At 40.1% G+C, this 22,097-nt stretch overlaps 2 protein-coding genes across 3 annotated transcripts in view; both read left to right on the top strand.

Annotated features, from left to right (window-relative positions):
• Positions 1-11,978, top strand: part of LOC101864074 — a 24,979-nt gene extending 13,001 nt beyond the window's left edge. For both annotated transcript variants that reach the window (XM_005101601.3, XM_005101604.3), the window contains 10 exons: positions 590-748; positions 2,268-2,410; positions 3,161-3,386; positions 4,338-4,475; positions 6,074-6,220; positions 6,865-6,971; positions 8,379-8,571; positions 8,886-9,005; positions 9,893-10,060; positions 10,778-11,978. In XM_005101601.3, the coding sequence (XP_005101658.1) occupies positions 590-748; positions 2,268-2,410; positions 3,161-3,386; positions 4,338-4,475; positions 6,074-6,220; positions 6,865-6,971; positions 8,379-8,571; positions 8,886-9,005; positions 9,893-10,060; positions 10,778-11,046 (1,670 nt within the window). In that variant the 3' untranslated portion in view covers positions 11,047-11,978. The remainder of the gene's footprint in view (positions 1-589; positions 749-2,267; positions 2,411-3,160; positions 3,387-4,337; positions 4,476-6,073; positions 6,221-6,864; positions 6,972-8,378; positions 8,572-8,885; positions 9,006-9,892; positions 10,061-10,777) is intronic.
• Positions 11,979-19,223: 7,245 nt separating this feature from the next.
• Positions 19,224-22,097, top strand: part of LOC101846591 — a gene marked incomplete in the record, with an annotated part of 19,391 nt that continues 16,517 nt past the window's right edge. Inside the window, 1 exon segment of the mRNA XM_013084394.2 lies at positions 19,224-20,831. Coding sequence (XP_012939848.1) covers positions 19,289-20,831 — 1,543 coding nt within the window.

Below are 22,097 nucleotides of genomic sequence, written 5' to 3'. Positions count from 1 at the left end.
TATCAGGAGGCTAGCCCAGGGATCTGTTAATGTGGAAAGTATTTGTTTGTTATCTATACCCTGATCCAGGGTGAAAAAGGCAATGATGATGTGGTCATTTTGCATGATCTTTTAATTGAACTTGGGGGCTTGGGGTATTGGGCAAGAACTTTTCCAGTACACTTACCTAAATGAGCCGGCCCCAAGGGAAGTTTTCAGGTTCTGCAGCTGCTTTGCTCCTAGTAATGTTATGAATAGTCCATCCGGCAATGTCTGACAGTGACCAATACATTCGCAGAAGAGAATATTTCTCCTGAACATTTGAAGACTACAGAGGAAAAACGACGGTAGTCACAAACTGAAAATCAAGAGGGTACCAATTTTGAATGCTTGTTGTTGACTCATAACTGTATTTTTGTTCAACTGTTTGTAGATTGTTGTTGTTAGATTCCCCATTCAGCAACACTTAACAATAAACCACCAGTCAAACATTAAATGAGTCCACAAGCTTTTAAAATTGGCGCCCTCACAATTTCCAGTTTGTGACTACCGTCGTTTTTTCAGTGTAGTCTTAATTTCTGTTCTTACTACTCTGTCTGTTTCTCTCAAGGTATCACGAAGGCTGTTATCCCACGCCTCATTTCTCGAGGGGTCAAGGCCATCTCTGTTGGGGTCAACCCAGGCACAGCCCCACCAGCTGTTCCGAGCCCATTCCTGTGGAAAGTGTCGGAGAAAGATGCCGATGGGATTATTGGATTCTGGGATAAAGGTGAGTGGAATGGGAATGATGATGGAACTCTTTTGTGCGTGATCTGATACACACCTTAGTTTTACACTGAACTCTTTGAGCGTCCAGCGGTAATAAGCTTTTTCCTCATCGGACTCTGGGAACGTCCAGTACTAGTGACAACTGTTTTGTTTTTATAATTTAGCTCTAGTTTTTGCTTGTTTTTCGGAACTATTTCCCCGCCAAGTTTCTTTTAGTAATGGCTTAGCTTTTGTTTGTTTCCACAGTTTAGAAGTTGGAGGCAAACTTTTGGGGTTAAAATGAGACATAGTGCTCCTGATTTAGGTGACTGTAGAAAAAACTCTGGGAAACGGTGGAAAAAACCCAGGGTTTAAAGAGTTAACCCTTTGAGTCCTGACCTCCTTAGGCTACCATACCCCTCTGCCTGAGCTGCTGAGATATATATTACTAACATTCATTAGATTGTCAGAATCACATTTCATATCCCACGCAGGGTAGTTCTCGACATTTCCATTATTTAATTCAGAAAGATCCTCTAAATAATCAAGAACATTTTGTGTAGTAAGCGCTGTTTTCCGTACGCTTTTTGTCTGAGGTGGGCCTGGTTGTGGATGGGGTCTCGCTCACTGCTGTACTTGTGGCAAGGCCCCAGGGCAGTTTTACGCCCCATCGCTGTACCGGAGGCAAGGCCTCAAAGGGTTAAGCTAGGTGCTGCTTGGAACGCACGCGCGCACACACTCACACATACACGCACACAACACACACACACACAGACACTCACACACACACATGCACACACACTCTCTCACACACATTCACACACACACACACACACATACACACACACACACACACACACACTCTGACAGACACAAGCACACTTACATTACTCACTGTGCAAATGTAAGCATTTGTACGATCATAAATTTGTACATAAAGTTATTGCTATTAAAAAATTTGACGATAGTGTCGAACCTGTTCTAACAGCCACCTGTATAACCATTCTCACCCCCCTCCTATTTTTTTAAAAACGTTATACGACTGTGTAACCTATTTAAGATGACCATTTTTTTCCAAAACAGTGGTGGTGGTGCATCTTAGACAATGTTGACTGCATTTTGTTGCAAAGTTCAGTAAAACGCTGTACATTTCACCTTCAGATAGGACTTTCTATGAAGGAAAATAGAAAATCCTGTATTTTTCTCGTTAACTTTAAACGAAGATTTTAAATTTAAACTAAGATTTCAATTTTCTTTTCTTTCTTTTTTTTTTTTTTTTTGGATACTTTTGTAGATTGTGAAACACAGAGAGCTTGCTGTTGAGTGGGAATTTGTGCTAGGCAAATGCTATTAATTATTATCATTTTATTATTATCTTTACTATGTTGTTGGAAAAGTTTAATATTTTATGAATAAACATTGCCCACTGTTAGTTTGGTAAAAATATCATGCTTGACTGCAAAGCCAGAGGTGCAATGCGTTATTAATAAATCATCAGGAAATGGTAAGTTCCAAGCTCAGACACTTTGTGTCATCTCCAGGTGGTTACCCACTGAACCCAGGTCCGGACCCCGCCCACCCCGGTGGTCTAGCCACCGACAAATGTCACTCTATGGAAGGCCTGGATGAGGTGCTATGTTTTGCCTTTCGCACCGACAACACCGGGCCTCCTGTTGATATTGAGGTTTGTTTTTTGATTGGGGAGGACGGGGGAGGGGGCTGGCGGGCTGTGTGTGTGGGAGGGTGGATGTGGGTGTAGATGGGTATTGGTTGTGTGTGTGAGTAGATGGGTGGGTCGTTGTGTGATTGTGTGAGAGTGTATATGTGTTTGTGTGTGTGAGGAAGAGAGAGGGAGTGTGTGTGTGTATGTAAGAAAGAGAGAGAGAGAGAGAGAAACTGACAGTGTAAATATAATTTTGGATTCACTCTTGTGTGGAAAAGAGAGAGAGTGAATGTGTATCATACTGTGTGTACTCGTATATTTGTTTATGTGTGTGTTGGCTTACACAGGACAAGATATAAAGATATCTACTTTTCCTTCAGCATTGACGACACAAGTCCCAATTCCAATAGATATTAAAGTAATTTTGTTTTGGTTGCTTAAGTGTATATGTGTGTGTGTGTGTCTGTGTGTGTGTGCGTGTGTGTGTGCTGGAGCCGCAAGGAGAGAAAAGGGACTGGGTGCTCTGATGTGATTTGCTCTTTTTTTTTCTTCAAACATCTATCGTCCTGATCAATCCTCTTTGTTTTTGATGTTTGTTTCTCTCTTGTAGCACCTCTAATGTCTGGCCCTTAAGGTGACCTAAATGTGTTGCAAGTGCTGTAAAACGGGTACTAAATAAAAATAAAAAGAGAGAGAAAAGAGGGGGGGGGGGGGGGGGGGGAGCATGTCTTTAACTTAGCAGTTTAAAAATTTTTAATTGTCACTTGACAGGAAATATTAGGCTACTACGAGATTTTGAGAGCGGAATTCCCCGGGGCAGAGCTGGTGGCCTCGACCTTCGACAACTTCATCGCTGCCGTTGAGCCTCTAAAGGACAAGATGCCTGTCCACACGTACGAGATCGGGGACACTTGGATACAAGGCATCGTCTCGGACCCTAAGAAGACCGCCAGGTTAAGGGCCTTTGAGAGGGCCTTGGAGTCATGTCTTGAAGCCGGTAACCAAAGAGATAATTTGAGGAGTACACGGGAAAAACAGGCATAGTCACACACTGGAAATTGTCAGGTGTCAATTTTAAAAGCAAGCTTGTGGACTCAGAACTTCATATTTGTTTGACTGGTGGTTTATTGTTTTGTTTGTTGAATAGAAAATCTAACATCAATAATCAACCAACAGTTGAACAAAAATACAGTTATTAGTCAACAAGCTAACAAAATTAATACCCTCACGATTTTCTGTGTGTGATTCGTTTTTCCTGTCGACTCCTCATTTGTAGAAATACTGGTCTTTAAACTCATTACTCTATATCTCCGTCAAGCCGCTTACAGCAGCTTGTGGTTGGAACTGCTGTGCCAATGAGTCACGGACAGTGGTTCAGGCACATTCCTTTACGACAACTTCGACGTCAAATTAATTTTCAGCAATTGCTGAAAACAGGTCTCTTTTTACTTGGAGATCATTCATTAGATGAAAAATTATCAAAATAGACTCACTTGTTTTGATTTAATGACTACTTTAGTAACATAAGTGTCAGTTTTAGATTTTGTTCCAAAAGAGGGCCTTGGCATAGTATCGGAGATAAAGAGCTAACGTGAACAATTCTATACACTTCAGTTTTTTGTACATTTCGTATTCCTTATCATGCCCACAAACTTTGTTCCTTTTTTTTTCCATCTTTGAATGCAAGTTTTTTGGGGTTTTTTTTTGTCATTTCTGATTTTGGATTAAGCAGACATATTTAGATTTTAAGTGAGAGCGCTAGGTATTGTTAATATGTTGGATTTTCCTGGAGTTTTTTTGTGTTTTTTTTTGGGGGGGGGGTTGTTGTTGTTTTTTTGTGTATGTAAAGCACATGCAACATGCTTTTTAACCGGAGTTGAGCCCTAAAAAAACTGTCATATTAGTATTATTTGATGGTACTCAATCCCTCTGCATTGGCTGTTTCCAGGTAAATGTTCGTTGAAGGATAGCAGAATCCAACGAATGCTCCGCTTCCTGATCAAACTTCCAGAGCACACGTGGGGGGCCCATTACTTTCTGGACAACGTAAACTGGACCAATCAGGCGTTATCGAGAGCCAGACAAGGTATAATAAAGTTAAAGTCATATTAGATTCACCGATTGGTTGAAAGCACTTTTTTGATTAAAATTAACTCTTGAAATTTGTACCCCATTAACCCCCTCTTAACTCCATAAATATGTCAGCAGGTCATCACAGCAGAACCAAAATGGCGGCCAGCTGATGGCTTCCCAGAACTTAATTATTTCAGTGTTTTTAAGAGGAAATTGCTTTTGCTTTGGATCTAAACAACATATTTCAATGATATTTTACGTAAGGTGCAAAGACCTAGGATGTCGACATCAAGATGTAGAACGGAATGTTTATATTTCTAAGCTTGCACTAAAGGCGAATGTGTCGGGCTGGTATTGCTCTACTGCAGGTAAGCCGGTATGTCAACATGGCAGGAATGCCAGTTAAGGTCGGTATGGCTCAAAGAGTGTTAAGGTGACATAAGAGTAAGAATTACATTGTAGATTAATAGTATGTGTTTGAGATAAGGGCCCCTGTCAACTTCATATGGTTTTTAAAGAGACGGGATCTCTAAATTGAATGTCCATCTTCAACTGGATCAAGCCAGACGGGTTGAGAGCGTTGAAAACTCCACAAAACGACCTGAGTTCAAGAACACCCAGTCTGAGATTGGAACCAGGGCCATCCGATCCGTACCTAGCCAGCACAACACTAAAAGAGTGCCCTGTTATTCTATGTTTTCTGATAGCTTGTTTGCATAAGTCAAAACGTTTATCAAGCAAAGAGCCATGGTATGGTGCTACTTATATAGCTATTGGCACTCACTGATAACATTTTCCATAATGCATGACTGACAAAATTTGGGGAGCTATAAAATGGCATCCTTCTTATTGTTGGGGATGGGTGCTCAGTAAACATGAATATTTCAGAATCTCCGAAGGATGGGTTTTTTTTACTGCACGGGAGCTCTCTTTTTGCAAGAAACCTGACGGAATCATACACATCATTAAATCAATCATTAATTCAAAACAAACTAGCCTTTTTGAATTGTTTTATCTAATGAAAGAAGAGACAGTAAGAAAGGCATATTTTTTACACTTGCCAAAAATTGTTACAATGTCATTGTCATTGTGAAAAAAAAATGTAACAAATCTGCTCTCAGTAGATCACTGGCACAGTGGTTTCGACGGCAAGCCTCAGGGGGCAGTGTGTCAGAGATGAGGAGTTAATAATAGTAGATAGCTTTTGTATAGCGCAAGTTCCTGCTCCACAGCAAGCTCTCTGCGTTTTGCAATCTATATATTATTACCCCAGCAGACCCGATAGCATTCTAAAACAATCTCAACTTCCTGGGAAACATACAGTACAAGCTGCCATTTATAGGCTCTAGCGTTCTTGTATCTGACATTTTTGATCATTTTGAGTTTCTAAGACCATGAGGTCAGAAATCAAATGTTTTATGTGCGTTATCGAAGTTGTAAGATTTTTCAGAGTTGTTATGAAGATATTCAATGAACTGAATTACAAAAAGCCTGACATGATTTGAAACTCAAAAATTTTTTTACGGCAAATTTCTCAAAACTAAGTACTGAGCAGATAGAACTCTGTCATTCTAAGATAGCGACTAGTTAACTAACTAAATGTGTTTTCAGGTGACATCTACCGGAGGACGGAAATGTCGTGGCATGAGCAGCGTCAGTTCCTGGACTATGGCATGGCCGCGCTGGGGGACCACCCGCTGGCCGACATGGTAAAACAGGAATACCAGAGGATGGAGGCTCAATCCCCTGACCTAAGTGGTATATGTTTTTCTTTGGGGGGAAGGGGAGTTGGAGAGAGAAAGAGAGAGAGAGTGAGAGAGATGGATAGAGAGAGTGAGAGAGAGGGGGAGGGTGAGTGGAGGGTGATAAAAGAAATAGAGAGAGCAGAAAGAGAAAGAGGGGAGAGAGAGAGGGAGGGGGAAAGAGAAAAAGTGAAAGGTGGAAGAGAGAAAAAGTGGGAACAGAGAAAAAGCTGAAGTGGAAAAAAGAAAGAGAGAGGGGGATCGAGAGAGAGAGCGGAAAGAGAAAGAATTAATACTGAAAACTAAATTCACTCTGTGCTGTTTGTGTACTATAATTATTAGTTACAAAAGTAATTACAAATTGTGTTGCCTCTCAGAATACAACCTGGCATCTATGGTACACCAGCTAGGCACTTCATTTTTCACACGCAGGAGACCTAAGTTCGATTCTCGAGTAGGGGGAACAGTTTTGTCAGGCATCTCGGTAGTTCTGCTGGGCTGTTGTATCTCTCTCAGCCGGGGGGGGGGGGGGGGGGGGAGGGCTGTGGCAGGTCGGGTCAGAAGCCCGCCTCCAAAATTATTTAAATTGTGTCAATGGGGGCTTAGCAAAATGTGTTTTTTTGTTTTTTGTTTTTTATAGTTAGGTTGTTTTTTTTTCAGACTATGAGGAAGTGAAGCCAAATAAAGAAGTCCGTTGTGCTGACGGCACCCGGTTCACAGTGTCTATGGATGGTTCTCTGATACAGCTCTATGACCCGTACAACAAGGTGGGTGGCTGCGCTACATTGTTGTTGCTAGTTCTTGCTCTGTCAGGTTTTCTGCTATAATGCCTCTCTGTTCTGTCAGTATTGACATTTCTTTGTCTCCCTTTGTCTCTCTTTCGGTTTCTCTGTTTATTTCTCTTCTCTTTCTTCATCATCATCATCATCAAGTGCCAGATCTACAACAGACATGGGTGATCATGGTTTTCCATTCATTATTTTGCTTGGAATCTCATAAAAAAGCTACATTACCCTGATCTTTGCCCGTCACCCTTGTGTTTAGGCTTTCCAAATAGGTAGGCCATACATATGTGTGGCACCGTAGTGAAATCAGGCACTCAGCAAATTAATGAAATAGAGCATTCCAGCATTTTTCCACTAATTTGGCAATTTTTATTGAATTTTTCTTTTTTTGCTCAATGCCTTTTATATCCATTTAAAAACCTATTTTTGTTTGACTTTTTATTGGAAGACATTGATTAAAGGGCAAGAAATGTATATTTTCAGTTTCAAAGGACTCTCAAGCTATAGAAGTTACCAAACTTTAGCAGCCGTTTTCTCACTAACTTTGCATCTGACACCAGGCGACCCACACCTCCTTCAATCGTAAATACTGCCACTTCTATTTTAAAAAAGAGGGACATTTTCTTCACCAAAAGCTATAACCCCTTCGTGATCTATGTGACCTACGCCGTTCGTCATATTTTCTCATACAGCGAAGGAGCCTGTATGCTGCTGTGACGTACAGCTTTCGTCATGCCTTGCAAAGTGCGAGGACCATGATGACGCCGTTCGTTATAGGTTGTATTGTGCATAGCGTTTCTATTAGATCTATTTCGTAAAACTAATCGCAGATTCACATTCGGAAATATTTTTTATGTACAAAGAAATCTTTTCCTTTTTGACATACGGTATTTGTAAACCGAGTCAAATTATAGGAAACTGACCTTTAAATCTAGCGCCACTCTGTGTCTCCGGTGATACAAAACTGTGCCCGGTGATACAAAACTGTGCCCGGTGAGGCGCAAACTGACCCCGTGTCACGAAGGGTTGAAGAGTAGGCTGAAACCAATAACTCCATTTACTCCAAAACTGACGAGTGCCCGATTCCACCGTTCGTGATACTAACAGCTGTTATTCTCAAATTGACTGTTTACCTGTATTACCTGTCCTGGGCAACAACGCCATTGCACACCGGACAGGTCCATAAGTGCTCAGTTCCTTTCAGCACCGAAGCCTGCAAGATATCCATACGGATTGTTTCAGTGGCTGTTTGAATATGGCGACGTCTTTCCTTTTCGGATAATCGTTCCTTTCTTCCTTCTTACCTCTGTATCCCCATTTCCAGCATCCTAATGATTGCGTGGTGTTCTACTGTCTCCCTGTCTTCCTCATTCCGCAACTTATCCTCAGATTGACTGGGCGGGGCCAAAGTACCCTCTGGGTGAACTGACCTACGACACATACGTGGAGAAAGATTTTGTCGACATGGCCAAGCTGTACAATTACGAGGCTGGAGTTGGGTACGACAAACCAAACGTGACTGTCAACGCCCACCCGGAGAAGAGGAGATGGGATATCGGGGTGAAACACATATATCGCAGGCGTAGGTTCTACTTGTGATTTCTTTCACCTCATATCTTTTTCTTGTCTACATGATAATTGTGATATTTTTTAAAGCCTTAGAGCCTACGTTTCAATAGAAATGTAGGCTATATAATACTATTTTTTGTTCATATTGTCAGTGCTATTATTATTACTATAATTATTATTATCATTATTATTAATATTTTACTATTATTGTTATTGTTATTATTTATTTTGTTGTTTTTTTGTTAGTGTTGTTTTATTAAAATCGTAATAATTATGGGGCAGAGGAACTGCGTAGGAAGCTTATTCTATTTTTCGTTTTTTTAACAGGAAATGACCCTAGCTGTGATCTGTGGGTTCAGGCTGCCACTGTGGATGAACAGACGAGGAGCAAATATGGAGCCCCGGATTCTTTCTACATTCACTATGAGCAAAACAAATACACCCCAGGTATTTCTTGAGTAACAGCTGTTTGACACTTCACTACCTTAGAACTACAAAGCTCTATCTGACATTTTTAATCAGTTCGAGTTACTAAACTAAGACCATTAGGTCAGAATCCAAACGTTCGATCTGCTCAATCAAAATCGTAAGATTATTTGGAGTCTTTATCAAGATATTCAAAGAATTGCATTCGAAAAAGCTTGACATGTGGGACTCGGAATTTTTTACGTCAAATTTTTCAAAAGTAGGTACGGAGCAGATAGAAACTTGTAATTCTAAGGTAGCCACTTGCTCTGGGTTGCTTAACTCCCATCAGCCAGAACTCATTTCATGGATTTTCCTGAACAGCCAGAATTAAATCTGTGATGTCATTTAGAATTTACCTACGTTTTTGTATCGCTGATAATTATGTATCCTGATCTACCTCGTTCACCATGCCAAAAAAAGTAACCACCATCGGCAATGTCTATGAAGTGAATAGGAAACTGAATGCAGAAAAAGAAGGTTTGCTTTCACAGTATGCTTCCTGGGAAGCTGAAAATGTTTCTGAGTATTCTTGGATCTACTAGGGTAATGTTATAGTCGAACCTGTTCCAGCAGTCACCATGTATAAGTCAGTCTTCCATGTCCTCCCTTGCGTAAGTTTTACATTATGATAACACTGTGTAAGACAGCCACTTGTCTTAAGACAACCACTTTTCTCTTTGACAATGAGTAGCCATCTTAGACAATTTCGGCAGTAGTTGTAAAGAGCATGGAACGTGCTGTAAAACATAGATTTACACTCTACGAGTGTAGAATTTGTGATAATCAATATGTATCATTGTCATTAATCAATCCCCCCCCCCCCCCCCCCCCCCGTCTCAAACTGCTAACCTGCGCCTCCTCATCAGGTCTTGATGTGACTGTGCTGATGATCGGCAAAGTGACCACTCGTCTGCCTGAGTCTGTCTCCATCCAGTTCTCCCCACAACACCTGGGTCAGTCCTGGCTACTGGACAAGATGGGTGTGGCCATTGACCCGTGTCATGTGGTGCTCAACGGCAGTCAGTACAACCACGGTCAGTCCAAGCCCGAACAATGTCGTCAATTTTTGAATTATATTTTTTTTTTAATTGTTGGCCAGCTGTTAAAATGTACAAAGCCCCAAATTTTGAAATATATGTGTCATAAATTGGACATTCTTTAGGTTTTGTGTATGTGGAATTTAATGGTACAGCCTTGAAGCCTGTTTATTTGTCTCGCTTTTGATTTTAAAGATGTCGATTTGTCCATGTTTGAGCACTTCATCAGCTGCTTGCACTGTATCCTTCCTGGGAAGCTGAGAATGTTTCTGAGTGTTTTCAGGTTTACTAGGGTAATAGTATGGATAAAATATAAGTTTTCAAAGTGGGTGCTGGGAGGGTGCTCTGATGTGGTTTGCTCCTTCCTTCCTATCAAACATCTATGGTCCTTATCTCTCCTCCTTTTTTGTTTTTGTTACTCCCTTGTGAAACACCTAATCTTCGGCACTTATAATACAATAATATGACCTTATTGTGTTGCAAGTGCTTTAAAACTCTAATGAAAAGTAAACCAGTTTTCAAAGAGTAGCAGTTTCCCTTATCACCCTTGTTTTACAACAAACCAACAAACCTTCTCAGTGTCTACCCCACCTTTTACTCTTTCTGTTACTGTTGCAAAATCAAAATTTAATATTTTTTAACAGCATCCACAAAGACACCGTTTTGTAGACCACAAACCATTCTCGGTTGTAAAGCTGTTTTGTTCTTCCACAGGTGTCACCACCGGCATCGCTTACACCAACCCCAAAGGTCAGGGACTGTTTTTCTCAACGTTAGACACACCTCTTGTCCTGATAGGCACAGAGGGTCACATGACCTCGCCTTTTCCGGTGCCTCTCCAGCCCCTCAACTGCTCCAGTATCACCAGCGTAGCTTTCAATATTTATAACAACATTTGGAATACGAATTATATTTACTATTACCCTTACGTCAAAGAAGATGCTAATTTTCAGTCACGATTTTCGATATTCTTTCCGCATTAAAGAGAAATACTTAAAAATGTACAAGCAATGTTAAATTTTTAGAGTGAATTTACAATCCACGTCAGCATTTAACAAGTTTGTATTAGAAAAATATTGCGCTGAACTTCTTTTCTCTCTATTTGATTTTAATTGAATGCTTTGCTTGCTGTTTTTATTACCTGCTTTTGGGTCATAAAAGATTGGAGATGATTTTTTTTTTTATGGCATCTTGCAGCAGTTGAATATCAAAACGAATGGATTGATTGCTTTTTTTTCACTTTTCTACACTACACACATCTGCCTTATACTGTGATATTTTCAATCAAAGGCCATTGTAGCTTCAGCAATTTACGTGTGTTGTTGGAAATAAACATTTGTGCAGCATCATAATGAGATCAGGTACTCGTCAAAAAAAATAATGAAATAAAGGAAACTGAGATTTTTTAACCATTGCAATTTTTATCGAATTTTCTGGTTTTTTTTGTCTCAACACCTCTTATGTTCATTGAAAAACACATTCCTGCTTGGGTTTTACTGATTAAAGGTTAATCAAAGGTACAAAAAAAATGTAAATTTGCATTTTTCAAGGTCACAACAGTTTTGGAAGTCACCAAACTTTGCCTGCCTTTGCCTTTTTCTTGCTAATTTTACCTCCGACATCAAGTGATCCTTCTTTAATCACAAAAATCTCAACTTCTATTCTAGATAGTTGATTTTTTTTTCTTCAAAAGCAAGGCAAATGAACAGATTTTAAGATGATACGAATACAGTCAACTACAGATGAGTTGATGTCGTCGTGGGAGTGGAAAAAAGATCAACTTATCCGAAGTTCAACTTAACCGTTGGGAACTGTAAACCAAAAGAGATGCACATGTGACGCATTGTGGTGAAATCAGGCGTTCCTCCAAATAATGAAATCGAAGAAAATGGCATTTTTCCGGTACTTTGGCAATTTTTATGGAAATTTTGTTTTCTGGCTCGACACCTTTTAGGTATTTTTGAAAACATTTCTGTGTGAATTTGTTACCGAAAAAGGTTCAATAAAGGCACAAAAAATGTAAATTTTTAGTTTCCAATGACACTCATGCTTTGGGAATCACCAAACTTTGGCAGCCATTCCCTCGCTAATTTTTCCTCTGATACCCAACGACCCCCAAATCCTTCAATCGTAAATATCCCGGCTTCTGTTCACGATAGATGGAGTTTTTTTTCGCCAAATGCGAGACATGTGAACAAGCTTTTAGATGATGTTAATAATTCTATAAGTCCCAAATTTGACGAGTACCTGATTCCACTGTGTTGTGATGTAATTATGTGTTGGATGCATTATTTCTCCAGCTGTAGTTTCATGATGTGTGCCCCAATAGACACAATAATTAAACAGCTGTTATAACTGAGTATATGTGCTGATTATTGTACTATATCTTTGTTTATACAAATATATGTTACTGTTATTACATTCCATTGTGCCTGACTACCTGACTGATTTGGTTGGACAGGGTTAAGGTCTATTTTTACATTATAAGTGACTGTGTACTTAAAGAGTTCAAGAAACTAAGAGTGTTCATGACTTTGAGGTTTGTTCTGAGAAAAATAAAAAGACTTTAAAAAAAGAACGGCTGGACTTAAGCATGATCTACAAAAGAGTTCTAATTATGCTGGCTTGCTGTGGACTACTCCCCAATGCCTGTGTCACTGAGTATCAGAGGGCTATCAAAATGCTAGTAGTTTACCTTTGTTTTCAAATATAAGTGACATCATTATAAAATCAGGCGCTTGTCAAAATAATTAAATCAAAGAAACAGACATTTTTTTCCACCCATTGATCAATTTGTGGTCCGACATTTTTGGTGTTTTTTTCACTCATTACTCTCATGCCGAGTCAAAACACACTTCTTTGTCTGTTTTACTGCAGAAGGTTAACCAAAGGCACAAAAATTGTAGTTTTGCAGTTTTCAAGGGCACTCAAGCTTTAGAAGTCAGCAAACATTGTTGGCCATTTTTCTCGCTAATTTGACCCACACCAGGCGACCCCATCTCCTTCAATCGCATATTGTGTTGACTTCTATTCAAGACAGATGCGTATTTTTTTTTCTTCAGAAACATGTTATTGAACAAGCTTTGAGATGATATCTGTAATTCCCTATGCCTGAAAATTGGTGAGCGACTTCTCCCCCTGAGTCATCACGCATAATTATTATCCTGACTGTGGTTATCTCCCAATGTTGATTTAAGATATTGAAGTGGGCTCAAATCAAGCACCAGATGATGTGTGGTTGGTGAGTGCTTTGGTGTGGTTTGTTCCTTTTCTATCAAACATCCATCATCCTTAAATCTCTTTTCCTCTTTTTCATAGTATGTTACTCTCTTATGAAACCTCTACTCTTCGGCACTTGTATATATAATGAATTACCTATTTATATTGCAAGTGCCGTAACACTCATCCTGAAACTAAACAGCAGGCTGTCATTTTTTAGGAACGGTAGCCTTCGATATTGTACTATGTACTAGTTGTATACATGTAATTTTTTTGGAGTGTTATTTTGTTATGCTTTTATGATGATTTTCGTTTTTTCATCTCATAAAAATGTGTTATTGCTTTGTTTTTATGATTCCCAAAGATCAATATAAAGGATGGTATCAAAAGAAATTCTCAGCGTATTGCCTGAAGCTTTTGTTTTCTCATCTTTTTTTTTCTATTTTCAGTACATGTATTACTAATTGCAAGTGTTGCTTGCAACATGAAGACTCTTGCATTCGATGCATTTGTATTTTATTGCTACTTTCAACCTTTCAACATTAAAGGATCTCCACATTAAAGGGGACAATGTTTTCGCCAGTGGCAGGCTGCAGTACTTTAGGCTTTTGAAATATAACAACAGGACTTTTTTCCTCTCACTGATTGTATATCGGCGTCTGTGGTGTAGCAGTTAGTGGCTTCGCTACCACGCGCAGGAGACCGGAGTTAGATTTTCCAGTGGGGGAAAAAGTTTTATAAAATGTCTCACTAGTCTCAGTTTTTCTGCTAGGATGCTGTGTCCTTTTCTGTCCGAGTTGTCCCTGTGTGATAGGCAGTCGGAAGCACATTTCCTAAATGATCTAGACTAAATTGTGTCGGGGGGGGGGGGAGTTAAAAACAGCTCCTATAAAAAGTAAAGTAACCTATTGTGGGGCGTTATGGAAGGAACTGAAGACCGACGTAAGTTGTTATTTCCACCCATTGGGGAATTTGTATCTATTCTTAGAAAAACGTAACACCCTTTTACGTCACAAATTTCTGTGTGGATTTTTATTGAAAAACGTTGGTCAGTGGCACAAAAAAATGTAAATATGTTGTTTCCATGGACACGACAGCTTTAGTCACCTAACTTGGGCGACCATTTTCTCGTTCTTCTAACCCTGGTACTGGGCGACCCCCACCTCTTTCAGTACAGATATCTTGACTTCTGTTTGAGATAGATCTATGTTTCTTAAAATCGAAATCAGGACAAATGATCTAATGTTGGCGAGTTCCTGATTCCACCGAATTGTGACACAATTATGACTGGCAGCTGGACTCATTCTTTCTTTATCTAACCCTTCAACAGCTGGCAATGGGGAGATTGTGTCTTGAAATGTTGAGAAAAACATTTTTTGTCATTAGAAAAATATTGAGGGTTTTGAGGTTACTGACATAGACTGCTTATGACCCCTACGACATGCGTGTAAATTAGTCTTAAATTCAAGGTCACACTAGTATTCAAAGGATCCATTTGTTCAAGTAAAGTCTTCATGTTGAAGTAGAATAGCATCAGTTCAAAGTCACTCTTGAGTTTAAAGTTGTAAAAGTTTTACAGCACTCGGAACACAGTACAGTCATATAAGTGCCGGGGATTAGAGGTGTTTCAAGAGAGTAACAAGCACAAAGGAGAAGAAGGAGAGATTAGGACAATACATATTTGATAGGAAAGAAGGACCAAACCATACCAGAGCACCATCAAACCACCCACTCCGTTAGCTTTAAAAAAGATGCCCTAGTTGTCTCCCATCACTCATAATATGTGGGTGTTTGGCGGGTGCTCTGGTGTTGTTTGCTCCTTCTTTCCTATCAAACATCTATCGTCCTGATCTCTCCTCCTTCTTTTTATGTTTGTTACTCTCTTGTAACACCTCTGGTCTTCAGCACTTATATGACCTTATTGTGTTGCAAATGCCGTAAAACTCATACTAAAACAAACGCATAATGTATAAATTTCTATGTTCTGGCTAAATGAATAAACCGATGTGTTGCGCTGCTGCATAATAGCTCTCGCAAGCTCTTCTCGATGTTTGAGTTCTTGAATGATTTGGAATCTTTCGCCTCAGATATGGTATTTCGAATAACCAAAATAAAAAACGAAGAGTGTCTAAATCCGGACTGTGTGGTACCCGTGGGTATCCATGGACTGATGGCAATGTCTCCAAGAAAAGTTCTGAAGTGTGAGGGATTGTCTCATCTTACTACATGACATGAGAGCAACCATTGTGATACCCCATAATCACAGAACCACCCCATGAATACTAACGATCGGAATAGGTGTATCCGGTACTGCTGTAACGTTTGTGTAGCTTTGTTTTTGTCGCTGAACCAAGATGGTCATATTATCACACCTTTGGCTTAACCTGTCCCCGCGGTTTTATGCCCCTAAAAAATTCTGAAATTATGCAAACTGAGCCCAAACCTGAAATTATGGGATTCTGTTAATTTTATTAACAAAGAATGATAATGGAAAATAATCAGAAATTATGCAAAAAATTATCAAATTTCGCTCAATTATGCGAGGTGCAGGTGCATAAAATCTCGGGGACAGCTTAACGGGCGAGTCTTTCTCATTTACATAATCTGGCCTTTTTATTTGCAAGTGCACATAATTCTAAGAAGTTACTTTCCTAGTCACTTAGAAGTGAGGCTCATAGCTTAAAAAAACATACCTTTGAACATTCTTACTCTGTCTCACTTGTTATAAAACCATACACGCGCGCGCACACACACACACACACACGCACACACACACACACACACACGCGCGCGCTCACATTCGTTTTCTCTTCAAAACGTTGTGGTTATTCTTTGGTTGAACGAAATGTGATGTGGGTTCATTTTCAATCATGCTTTAAGATTCTGAAAGTAGGGGACTGGCAAATTTCGTTGGCCTTGTTGTCACGACCGACGCACTATCTGGTTCCACATACTCCTTATTTCTCACAGACTTGTTGATTCTTAACCCCTAATTACTTGGCTGCTTCTTACTGCTGTCCTTCAGCTACATCCCTGATCTTAGGGTAGGTAAAATCTAACATCTAGCGTTCTCGGATAAGGGCGAACATTTTCGGAGGTCCCGTGTGCAAATTGTGCTCTTTAAAAATTTCTTAGTGGTCCAAAATCGATAACATTACTGTCAGCTTTGGCCGCCACCCGGGCAAAATTCAAAATTACTTCCTATCAAACTGAAAATGTTTTTCTTAATGCTCCCTGTGCGCTCGTATGACAGTATGCAGTTGCGAGCGCCGTAAGACACTTACCAATACAAATTTTAAAAATCGTCCATAGTTAAATATTAAATGGCTTACTGACAGGCACTTAATGCTCCCTGTGCACTCGTATGACAGTATGCAGTTGCGAGCGCCGTAAGACACTTACCAATACAAATTTTAAAAATCGTCCATAGTTAAATATTAAATGGCTTACTGACAGGCACCTTTCCCCGTGACTTTATAAGGTTCAGAACACACTTGGATTGCTCTTTAAGAAGGTGCACTTGCTGAACTAGCTTTAAATCTGAAATCAAGTCCATACTCCTGTTTTTCGGTGTCGGTTTTTAAAAAAATAAAGGGGGGGGGGAGGGCGAGGTAATTTTATTGCTTGAAATCTACAAAACTTAACTTAACCCCTCCCTTCCCCTTTTAACCCATGGCTCTGTGGGTTCGAGGCTGGTTGAGGGTGAGAGACAAATAAAAAATCTTCTGTACGCAAGTAAGAAGTGCAGCAGTTGTGGTAGAAGTAGAAGGACAGCCGAATGAACTTATCTGTATAGTTCGTTATTTTTTCTTGTTGTTGTTTTTTTGGAGGGGGGGTGTTGGTTGTTTTGTTTTTTTGGGGGGGGGTGCATTTTGTCTGTTCTTCTTTGTATATTGTCTGCCTCTTTTTCCTTCTCTGTATATTGATATTTGACTCTGCCTTTATATTATTCCGTTCATTAGTACTGGGTTAGACATTGACCTGCGTGGGTGGTAGGTGGGCGCTACTGGCGGGTCCTACTTCTTAACTTCTCCTTCGTTGTTTCTGTCGGTCTTACTTTTTTTGCCCAGCACTAAATGACCATTATCGTGTCGATGTGGGGGGGGGGGGGTTTTGTCAATGAAAAAAAAAAAAAACGTTCTTTTTTATTATCAAAGAAATCCATAACATTATTATTTCTGATTTCTGTGTCCCTTTTCAGCATTGCACCCACCTGACCTACTTTTCCCTACTCGACAAGAACTCGCACAAATACATCGCTGACTGAAAATTGCTGACAATTTTCGTGATTTTGTGTAGTACGATGAAGCCATGGCATTTAAATCAGTAACAATCCTCGCATTGTCACAGGCACTACAATACGCTTTCACGGGCTTGTCTCTTCCGGAAGTTCGGGTGTCCCTAAAAAAAACAACTACTAAATCAAAACGAATTTCAGCACCTTTGTGGCGTTAAATTTGACGCCTAATACTAATAGGGAACGTCCAAATGTCTTTCAGAGTTTTTAAAGAAAATGTATCACGACGCAGAGAAACCAGGCTCTTGTCACCTTTGGGGCGCATGCAGTTGTTGGTTTCATCTTACAGAGCTGGTTCGTTTGTTTAGTGTTTTTATGAATATATATCGTGTGCACTTTAAAAGAAATTGGGGTCGTCTGGTGTCATAGATGAGATAAGATAGAAAATGGAGCTAAAGTTAGGTGAATTTCAAAGTTTAAGAGTCCTTGGTAACTGCAAACTTACGTTTTGAGTGCCATTTACCACCCTTTTTTCTGAGTAAAATCTACACCGAAATTTGATTTAAATGTACGACAAATAAACAAAAAAAATTCAGAGCAAATATTTAAGAAATTGATTTTTTAAAACTTGAGCAACGGGCGGAAAAATGATAGGTTTATTCGATTTCATTATTTTGACGAGCGCTTGATTTCAAAACGATTACACTCAAATGTGCCCTTGCCGACACAACAATTGTCCTCTTGAAACGGTTCCCCCCTTCTGCTTTAGAGACGCAATTATCATTCCTTTTTACCAAGGAGTCACTCTGGTGAAATAGTTGACCTCAAGGCAAAACAGATTACGAAATTGCAGCAAAGAAGTTCTCTTTTCTTTGTGATCTGTTTGCTTATCCTTCTACACCTTCGTTAATCCCTTCTTTTTTTAAATTTCTGATTTTGTTTGTTTTCCACACCGTCTTGTGAGGAATCTTAAAATGGAAAGACTTCCGTAATGATCGATGACCCCAACAAACTAATTTCAATAAAGAAGGAACCCGAACCCTAATCCTAACCCTAGCTTTAACTAATGCTAACTCTATCCCTCTACATTTGTATCCATTTCATAGTAGTCGCTCTTTACAGAACCCCCCCCCCCCCCTTTCCCCGCCTTGAAATGATCTTTTTGTTGGCAAAGATCATTCGTGTACAATCATAGTTGTTGGTAAGATGTGCACTTCATAGCAACTTACTTACTTTTTCTGTTCTGATACTGTTAGGTGTCGAGGGGAGATCTATTTAATGACATGAGCCAGGACTGTTGCTCTTTGGATCTCCTTACTTAATGTGCCATTGAAGGTTTTTTTCTACTGTTTTGTTTGTTGTTGGTTTCTTTTTTACTCCATCGATCCATTTTTGTGTGTGGCTTTTCTTCTATCTTGAAACCGTCGTATCGCATGTCGTAGGCTTTTGAGTTTGAAGCTGGCTGTTGTGCTCCTTTATTCTCAAAACGTGTCTAAACTTGTCTCGCGGTGCGTTTCACACTCGGTTCGGCCCCCTTTTGTTGTCTGATGATATCTTCTTTTCTTTGTCTGTCTCTTCCTGTGATGTAGCCTACAACATTTTTCTAAAATATTTCATTTCACATGCTGTTATTGTTATTTTACTTTGCCGCACTTTGTTGGGAGTTCAGGTTTTGCACTTCACTGCACCTCCGGTAAACACCAAGTAGCCAACCTAAGCTTCCTGTCACCCTGCCATGGACTGTGCGGCGTGGGCCCAGCTCCTGACTAATGGAACAAAAGTCCTCGTTGGGTCAACAGAAGAAGAAGTTTAAACGTAAGCTGAAGGTGACGCTGAAGTCTAAGAAATCTAAGAAAAATATAATTAAGAGGTCAAATGACTCCGAAAAATTGAATCCTGTCTGTTTGTGCAGTCCTAATTTTAAAACTAGAGAAGATAAAGATAAGCAGCTTTCGGATTTGAATTTAGATATTTTAGATGTAGACAAAGGCCGAGGTCCAGTTCAAAAGCGAGCAGACCTTGTTCAGACAAACTGCCCAACGTACGACTCATTACTTCACCAGAGACCAACAAACCAGACCCTAGACTGTCATAAACAGGCAAACTACGTTATAGATCGACTCGGGAATGACATCTCTTCAACTCCAACTAGAAGGTCTACTCAAACTAAAAACATAAATAGTGTTGTTAATAATACAAAATCAAGACAGCTTAAAAGAGAAAAGATGAATGCGTTAGTGGTCCGACCGAATAAAGCTGTGAGCACAAGAATCACCAACCCCTTACTTCCATCTGAATCCCACCGGCAGTCGCTGCCGCCTCCCACAATCCAGCGTCCTAACCGCGGGGAGTTATACTTCAAGTGTTTCGACCAGCTGGTCCAGGCGTACGACAAACTTCCTGGCGAATTTGGCGACGATTCATCCTCACACGACGAAACTACAAACTACGGAAACGTTGCTTTGGCAAGGGTCAGGAGATTTGGTTACGAGTCCGGGTCGTCAAAAATCGGGGCAAGACCTCTCGCAAACCAAACGGTGTGCAGAGATAGGTTTATGGACAAAGTTCTCGCGCCACAACAACGGGACTTGGGAGACCGCTATATTCCCCCACTGTCTTCCCCCCACACTGTGACTCCCACTGTGAGGGATAAAGACGAGTCTCTCCACATAGTACAAGGTAAGGTCTCCGAACAGCAGCCGGTGACAGCAGCAAACAACTCTCGGAGAGCAGGGACACTCCGAGACTACAGCTCTACGTGTATATCAGCCTTTCGCGAGAGGACGAAAGTACCGGAGATCTCTCCTCTAAAGACAAAACACATGGACAGCAGAATCTACCACAAGGACGACGTCAATGCGGAGGAGTTCAAGGAGGGGAGAAACCTCATGGGTTCATCAGGAGAGGGCAAAGGTCAGAGTGATGATTTCGAGGAGTATAAAGTTGATTTCAACATGATAGGTTCTAAAAACTCCAAGATATGGCAGAAGAGACAACAGCGGGCGGCAGAACAAAAGCTGAAATGCAACATGCCGAGATTTCAGGCTTCAACATGGCCTGTCAGAATAGGCCTACCCAGTCATGTAGATGTTTCTCTCCCTGTCCCAAAACCCACACAGGACAAACAGGTCGACGACATCGTGTTTCCGCCATTCTCCCTGCTCCCAGGTTGCAAAAAAAGACAGCAGACGCACAGAGGCAATGACATCCGGAATTCCAAATCGTCGTCCGAGTTGACGAGTTCCTTACAGCCTGGCGGATTGGTCGACACCATAATGGCGGAGGCAGATCACGGGATACGCCTTGGCAGAGGTACGTCTTTTATTAAAAAAGTACTCGTGCGTGTCTACTTATTGACCCCCTCCCCCCAAAAGAAAAAAAAAAGAAAAACATTAAAAGTGAGAATAAATACATAAATAATTGAAAACATTAATAAATAAATAATTTTTAAAATAAGCAAGTACTTTTTAGAAAATAATTTTAAAATTAAAAATTAATAAAGAGAAATTAATTAATGAATTAATAAGAAACAAAGAAACAAAGGAACAATTAAATACAAAAATAAAATAAATAAATAAATAAGTAAATAAATAAATACATAAATAAATAATTAATTTAGTACGCCGTTTTCCATCTTTCCTCCTAAAAAAGACCAAGATACTCGATAGAAATTATCCCAACCCGGGAATCAAACTCGGGTTTCCTGCATGCGACAGTGAAGCCCCTGATCGCAGAAACTCAGACGTGAGCTTAATGGCACTTGCATATTGAGAGATTCTAGAGTATTTCTAGCAATATCTGTGTCTGGACGTGGTGAATTAGCGTTCGTAGGTTTTGGGCAATAGAGTCATTCACATTATCAAAATAAAATTGTTCATTTGTCTTGCTTTTAAAGAAAAATTATCCAACCGTGGGTGGTTGGCGGGTACTCTGGTGTGTTTGCTCCTTCTTTCCTATCAAACATATATCATCTTCCTGATCTCTCCTCCTTCTTTTTTGTGTTTGTTATTTTTGTAACACCTCTAATCTTCGGCACTTATAATAATAATCTTATTGTGTTGCAAGTGGCGTAACACTTTTACAAAAACTTTTTAAAAAGTACACAACTGCAGTCGACTCCGCTAGTGTTGAACTCGCATGGGTTGATATTCGGTTAAGTTGATCGTTGTTCTCGGGTCTCAGCACCTCTTCTTCTTTACAATCCCCAACGGTTAAGTTGGATTTCGGATGAGTTGATCTGTTGTTTACACTTTCTCGGCTCCCCGACGACATCAACTCCTTCGTAGTCAACTAAATTATCTTGAAAAGAAGTAAACAGGATTTATTTGCGATTGAAAGAGATTGGGATCGCCTGTTGTCAGAAGAAAAATAATTAGGGAGAAAATGGGACACCTAAGTTTCATCATCATCATCCGGTGCCTTGCCGACTGGCGAGGGTGATCATTCGCCTCCACTTCACTGTCTTGCGTTGCAGCAATGGTGTCTGTTGTTCTTGCTGCTCCTAGCCATGTTGTCATCTTGTCCAGTATCTTTTCCCTCTGTCTGCCTCTGCCTCTCTTTCCATATCAAATTTGCCTG

Source organism: Aplysia californica, unplaced genomic scaffold (assembly GCF_000002075.1).
Source record: "Aplysia californica isolate F4 #8 unplaced genomic scaffold, AplCal3.0 scaffold00290, whole genome shotgun sequence".
In the NCBI taxonomy this organism is placed as follows: Eukaryota; Metazoa; Mollusca; class Gastropoda; order Aplysiida; family Aplysiidae; genus Aplysia; species Aplysia californica.
Note: the sequence above shows the minus strand (reverse complement) of the source record. Positions and strands in the feature narration are given on the sequence as shown.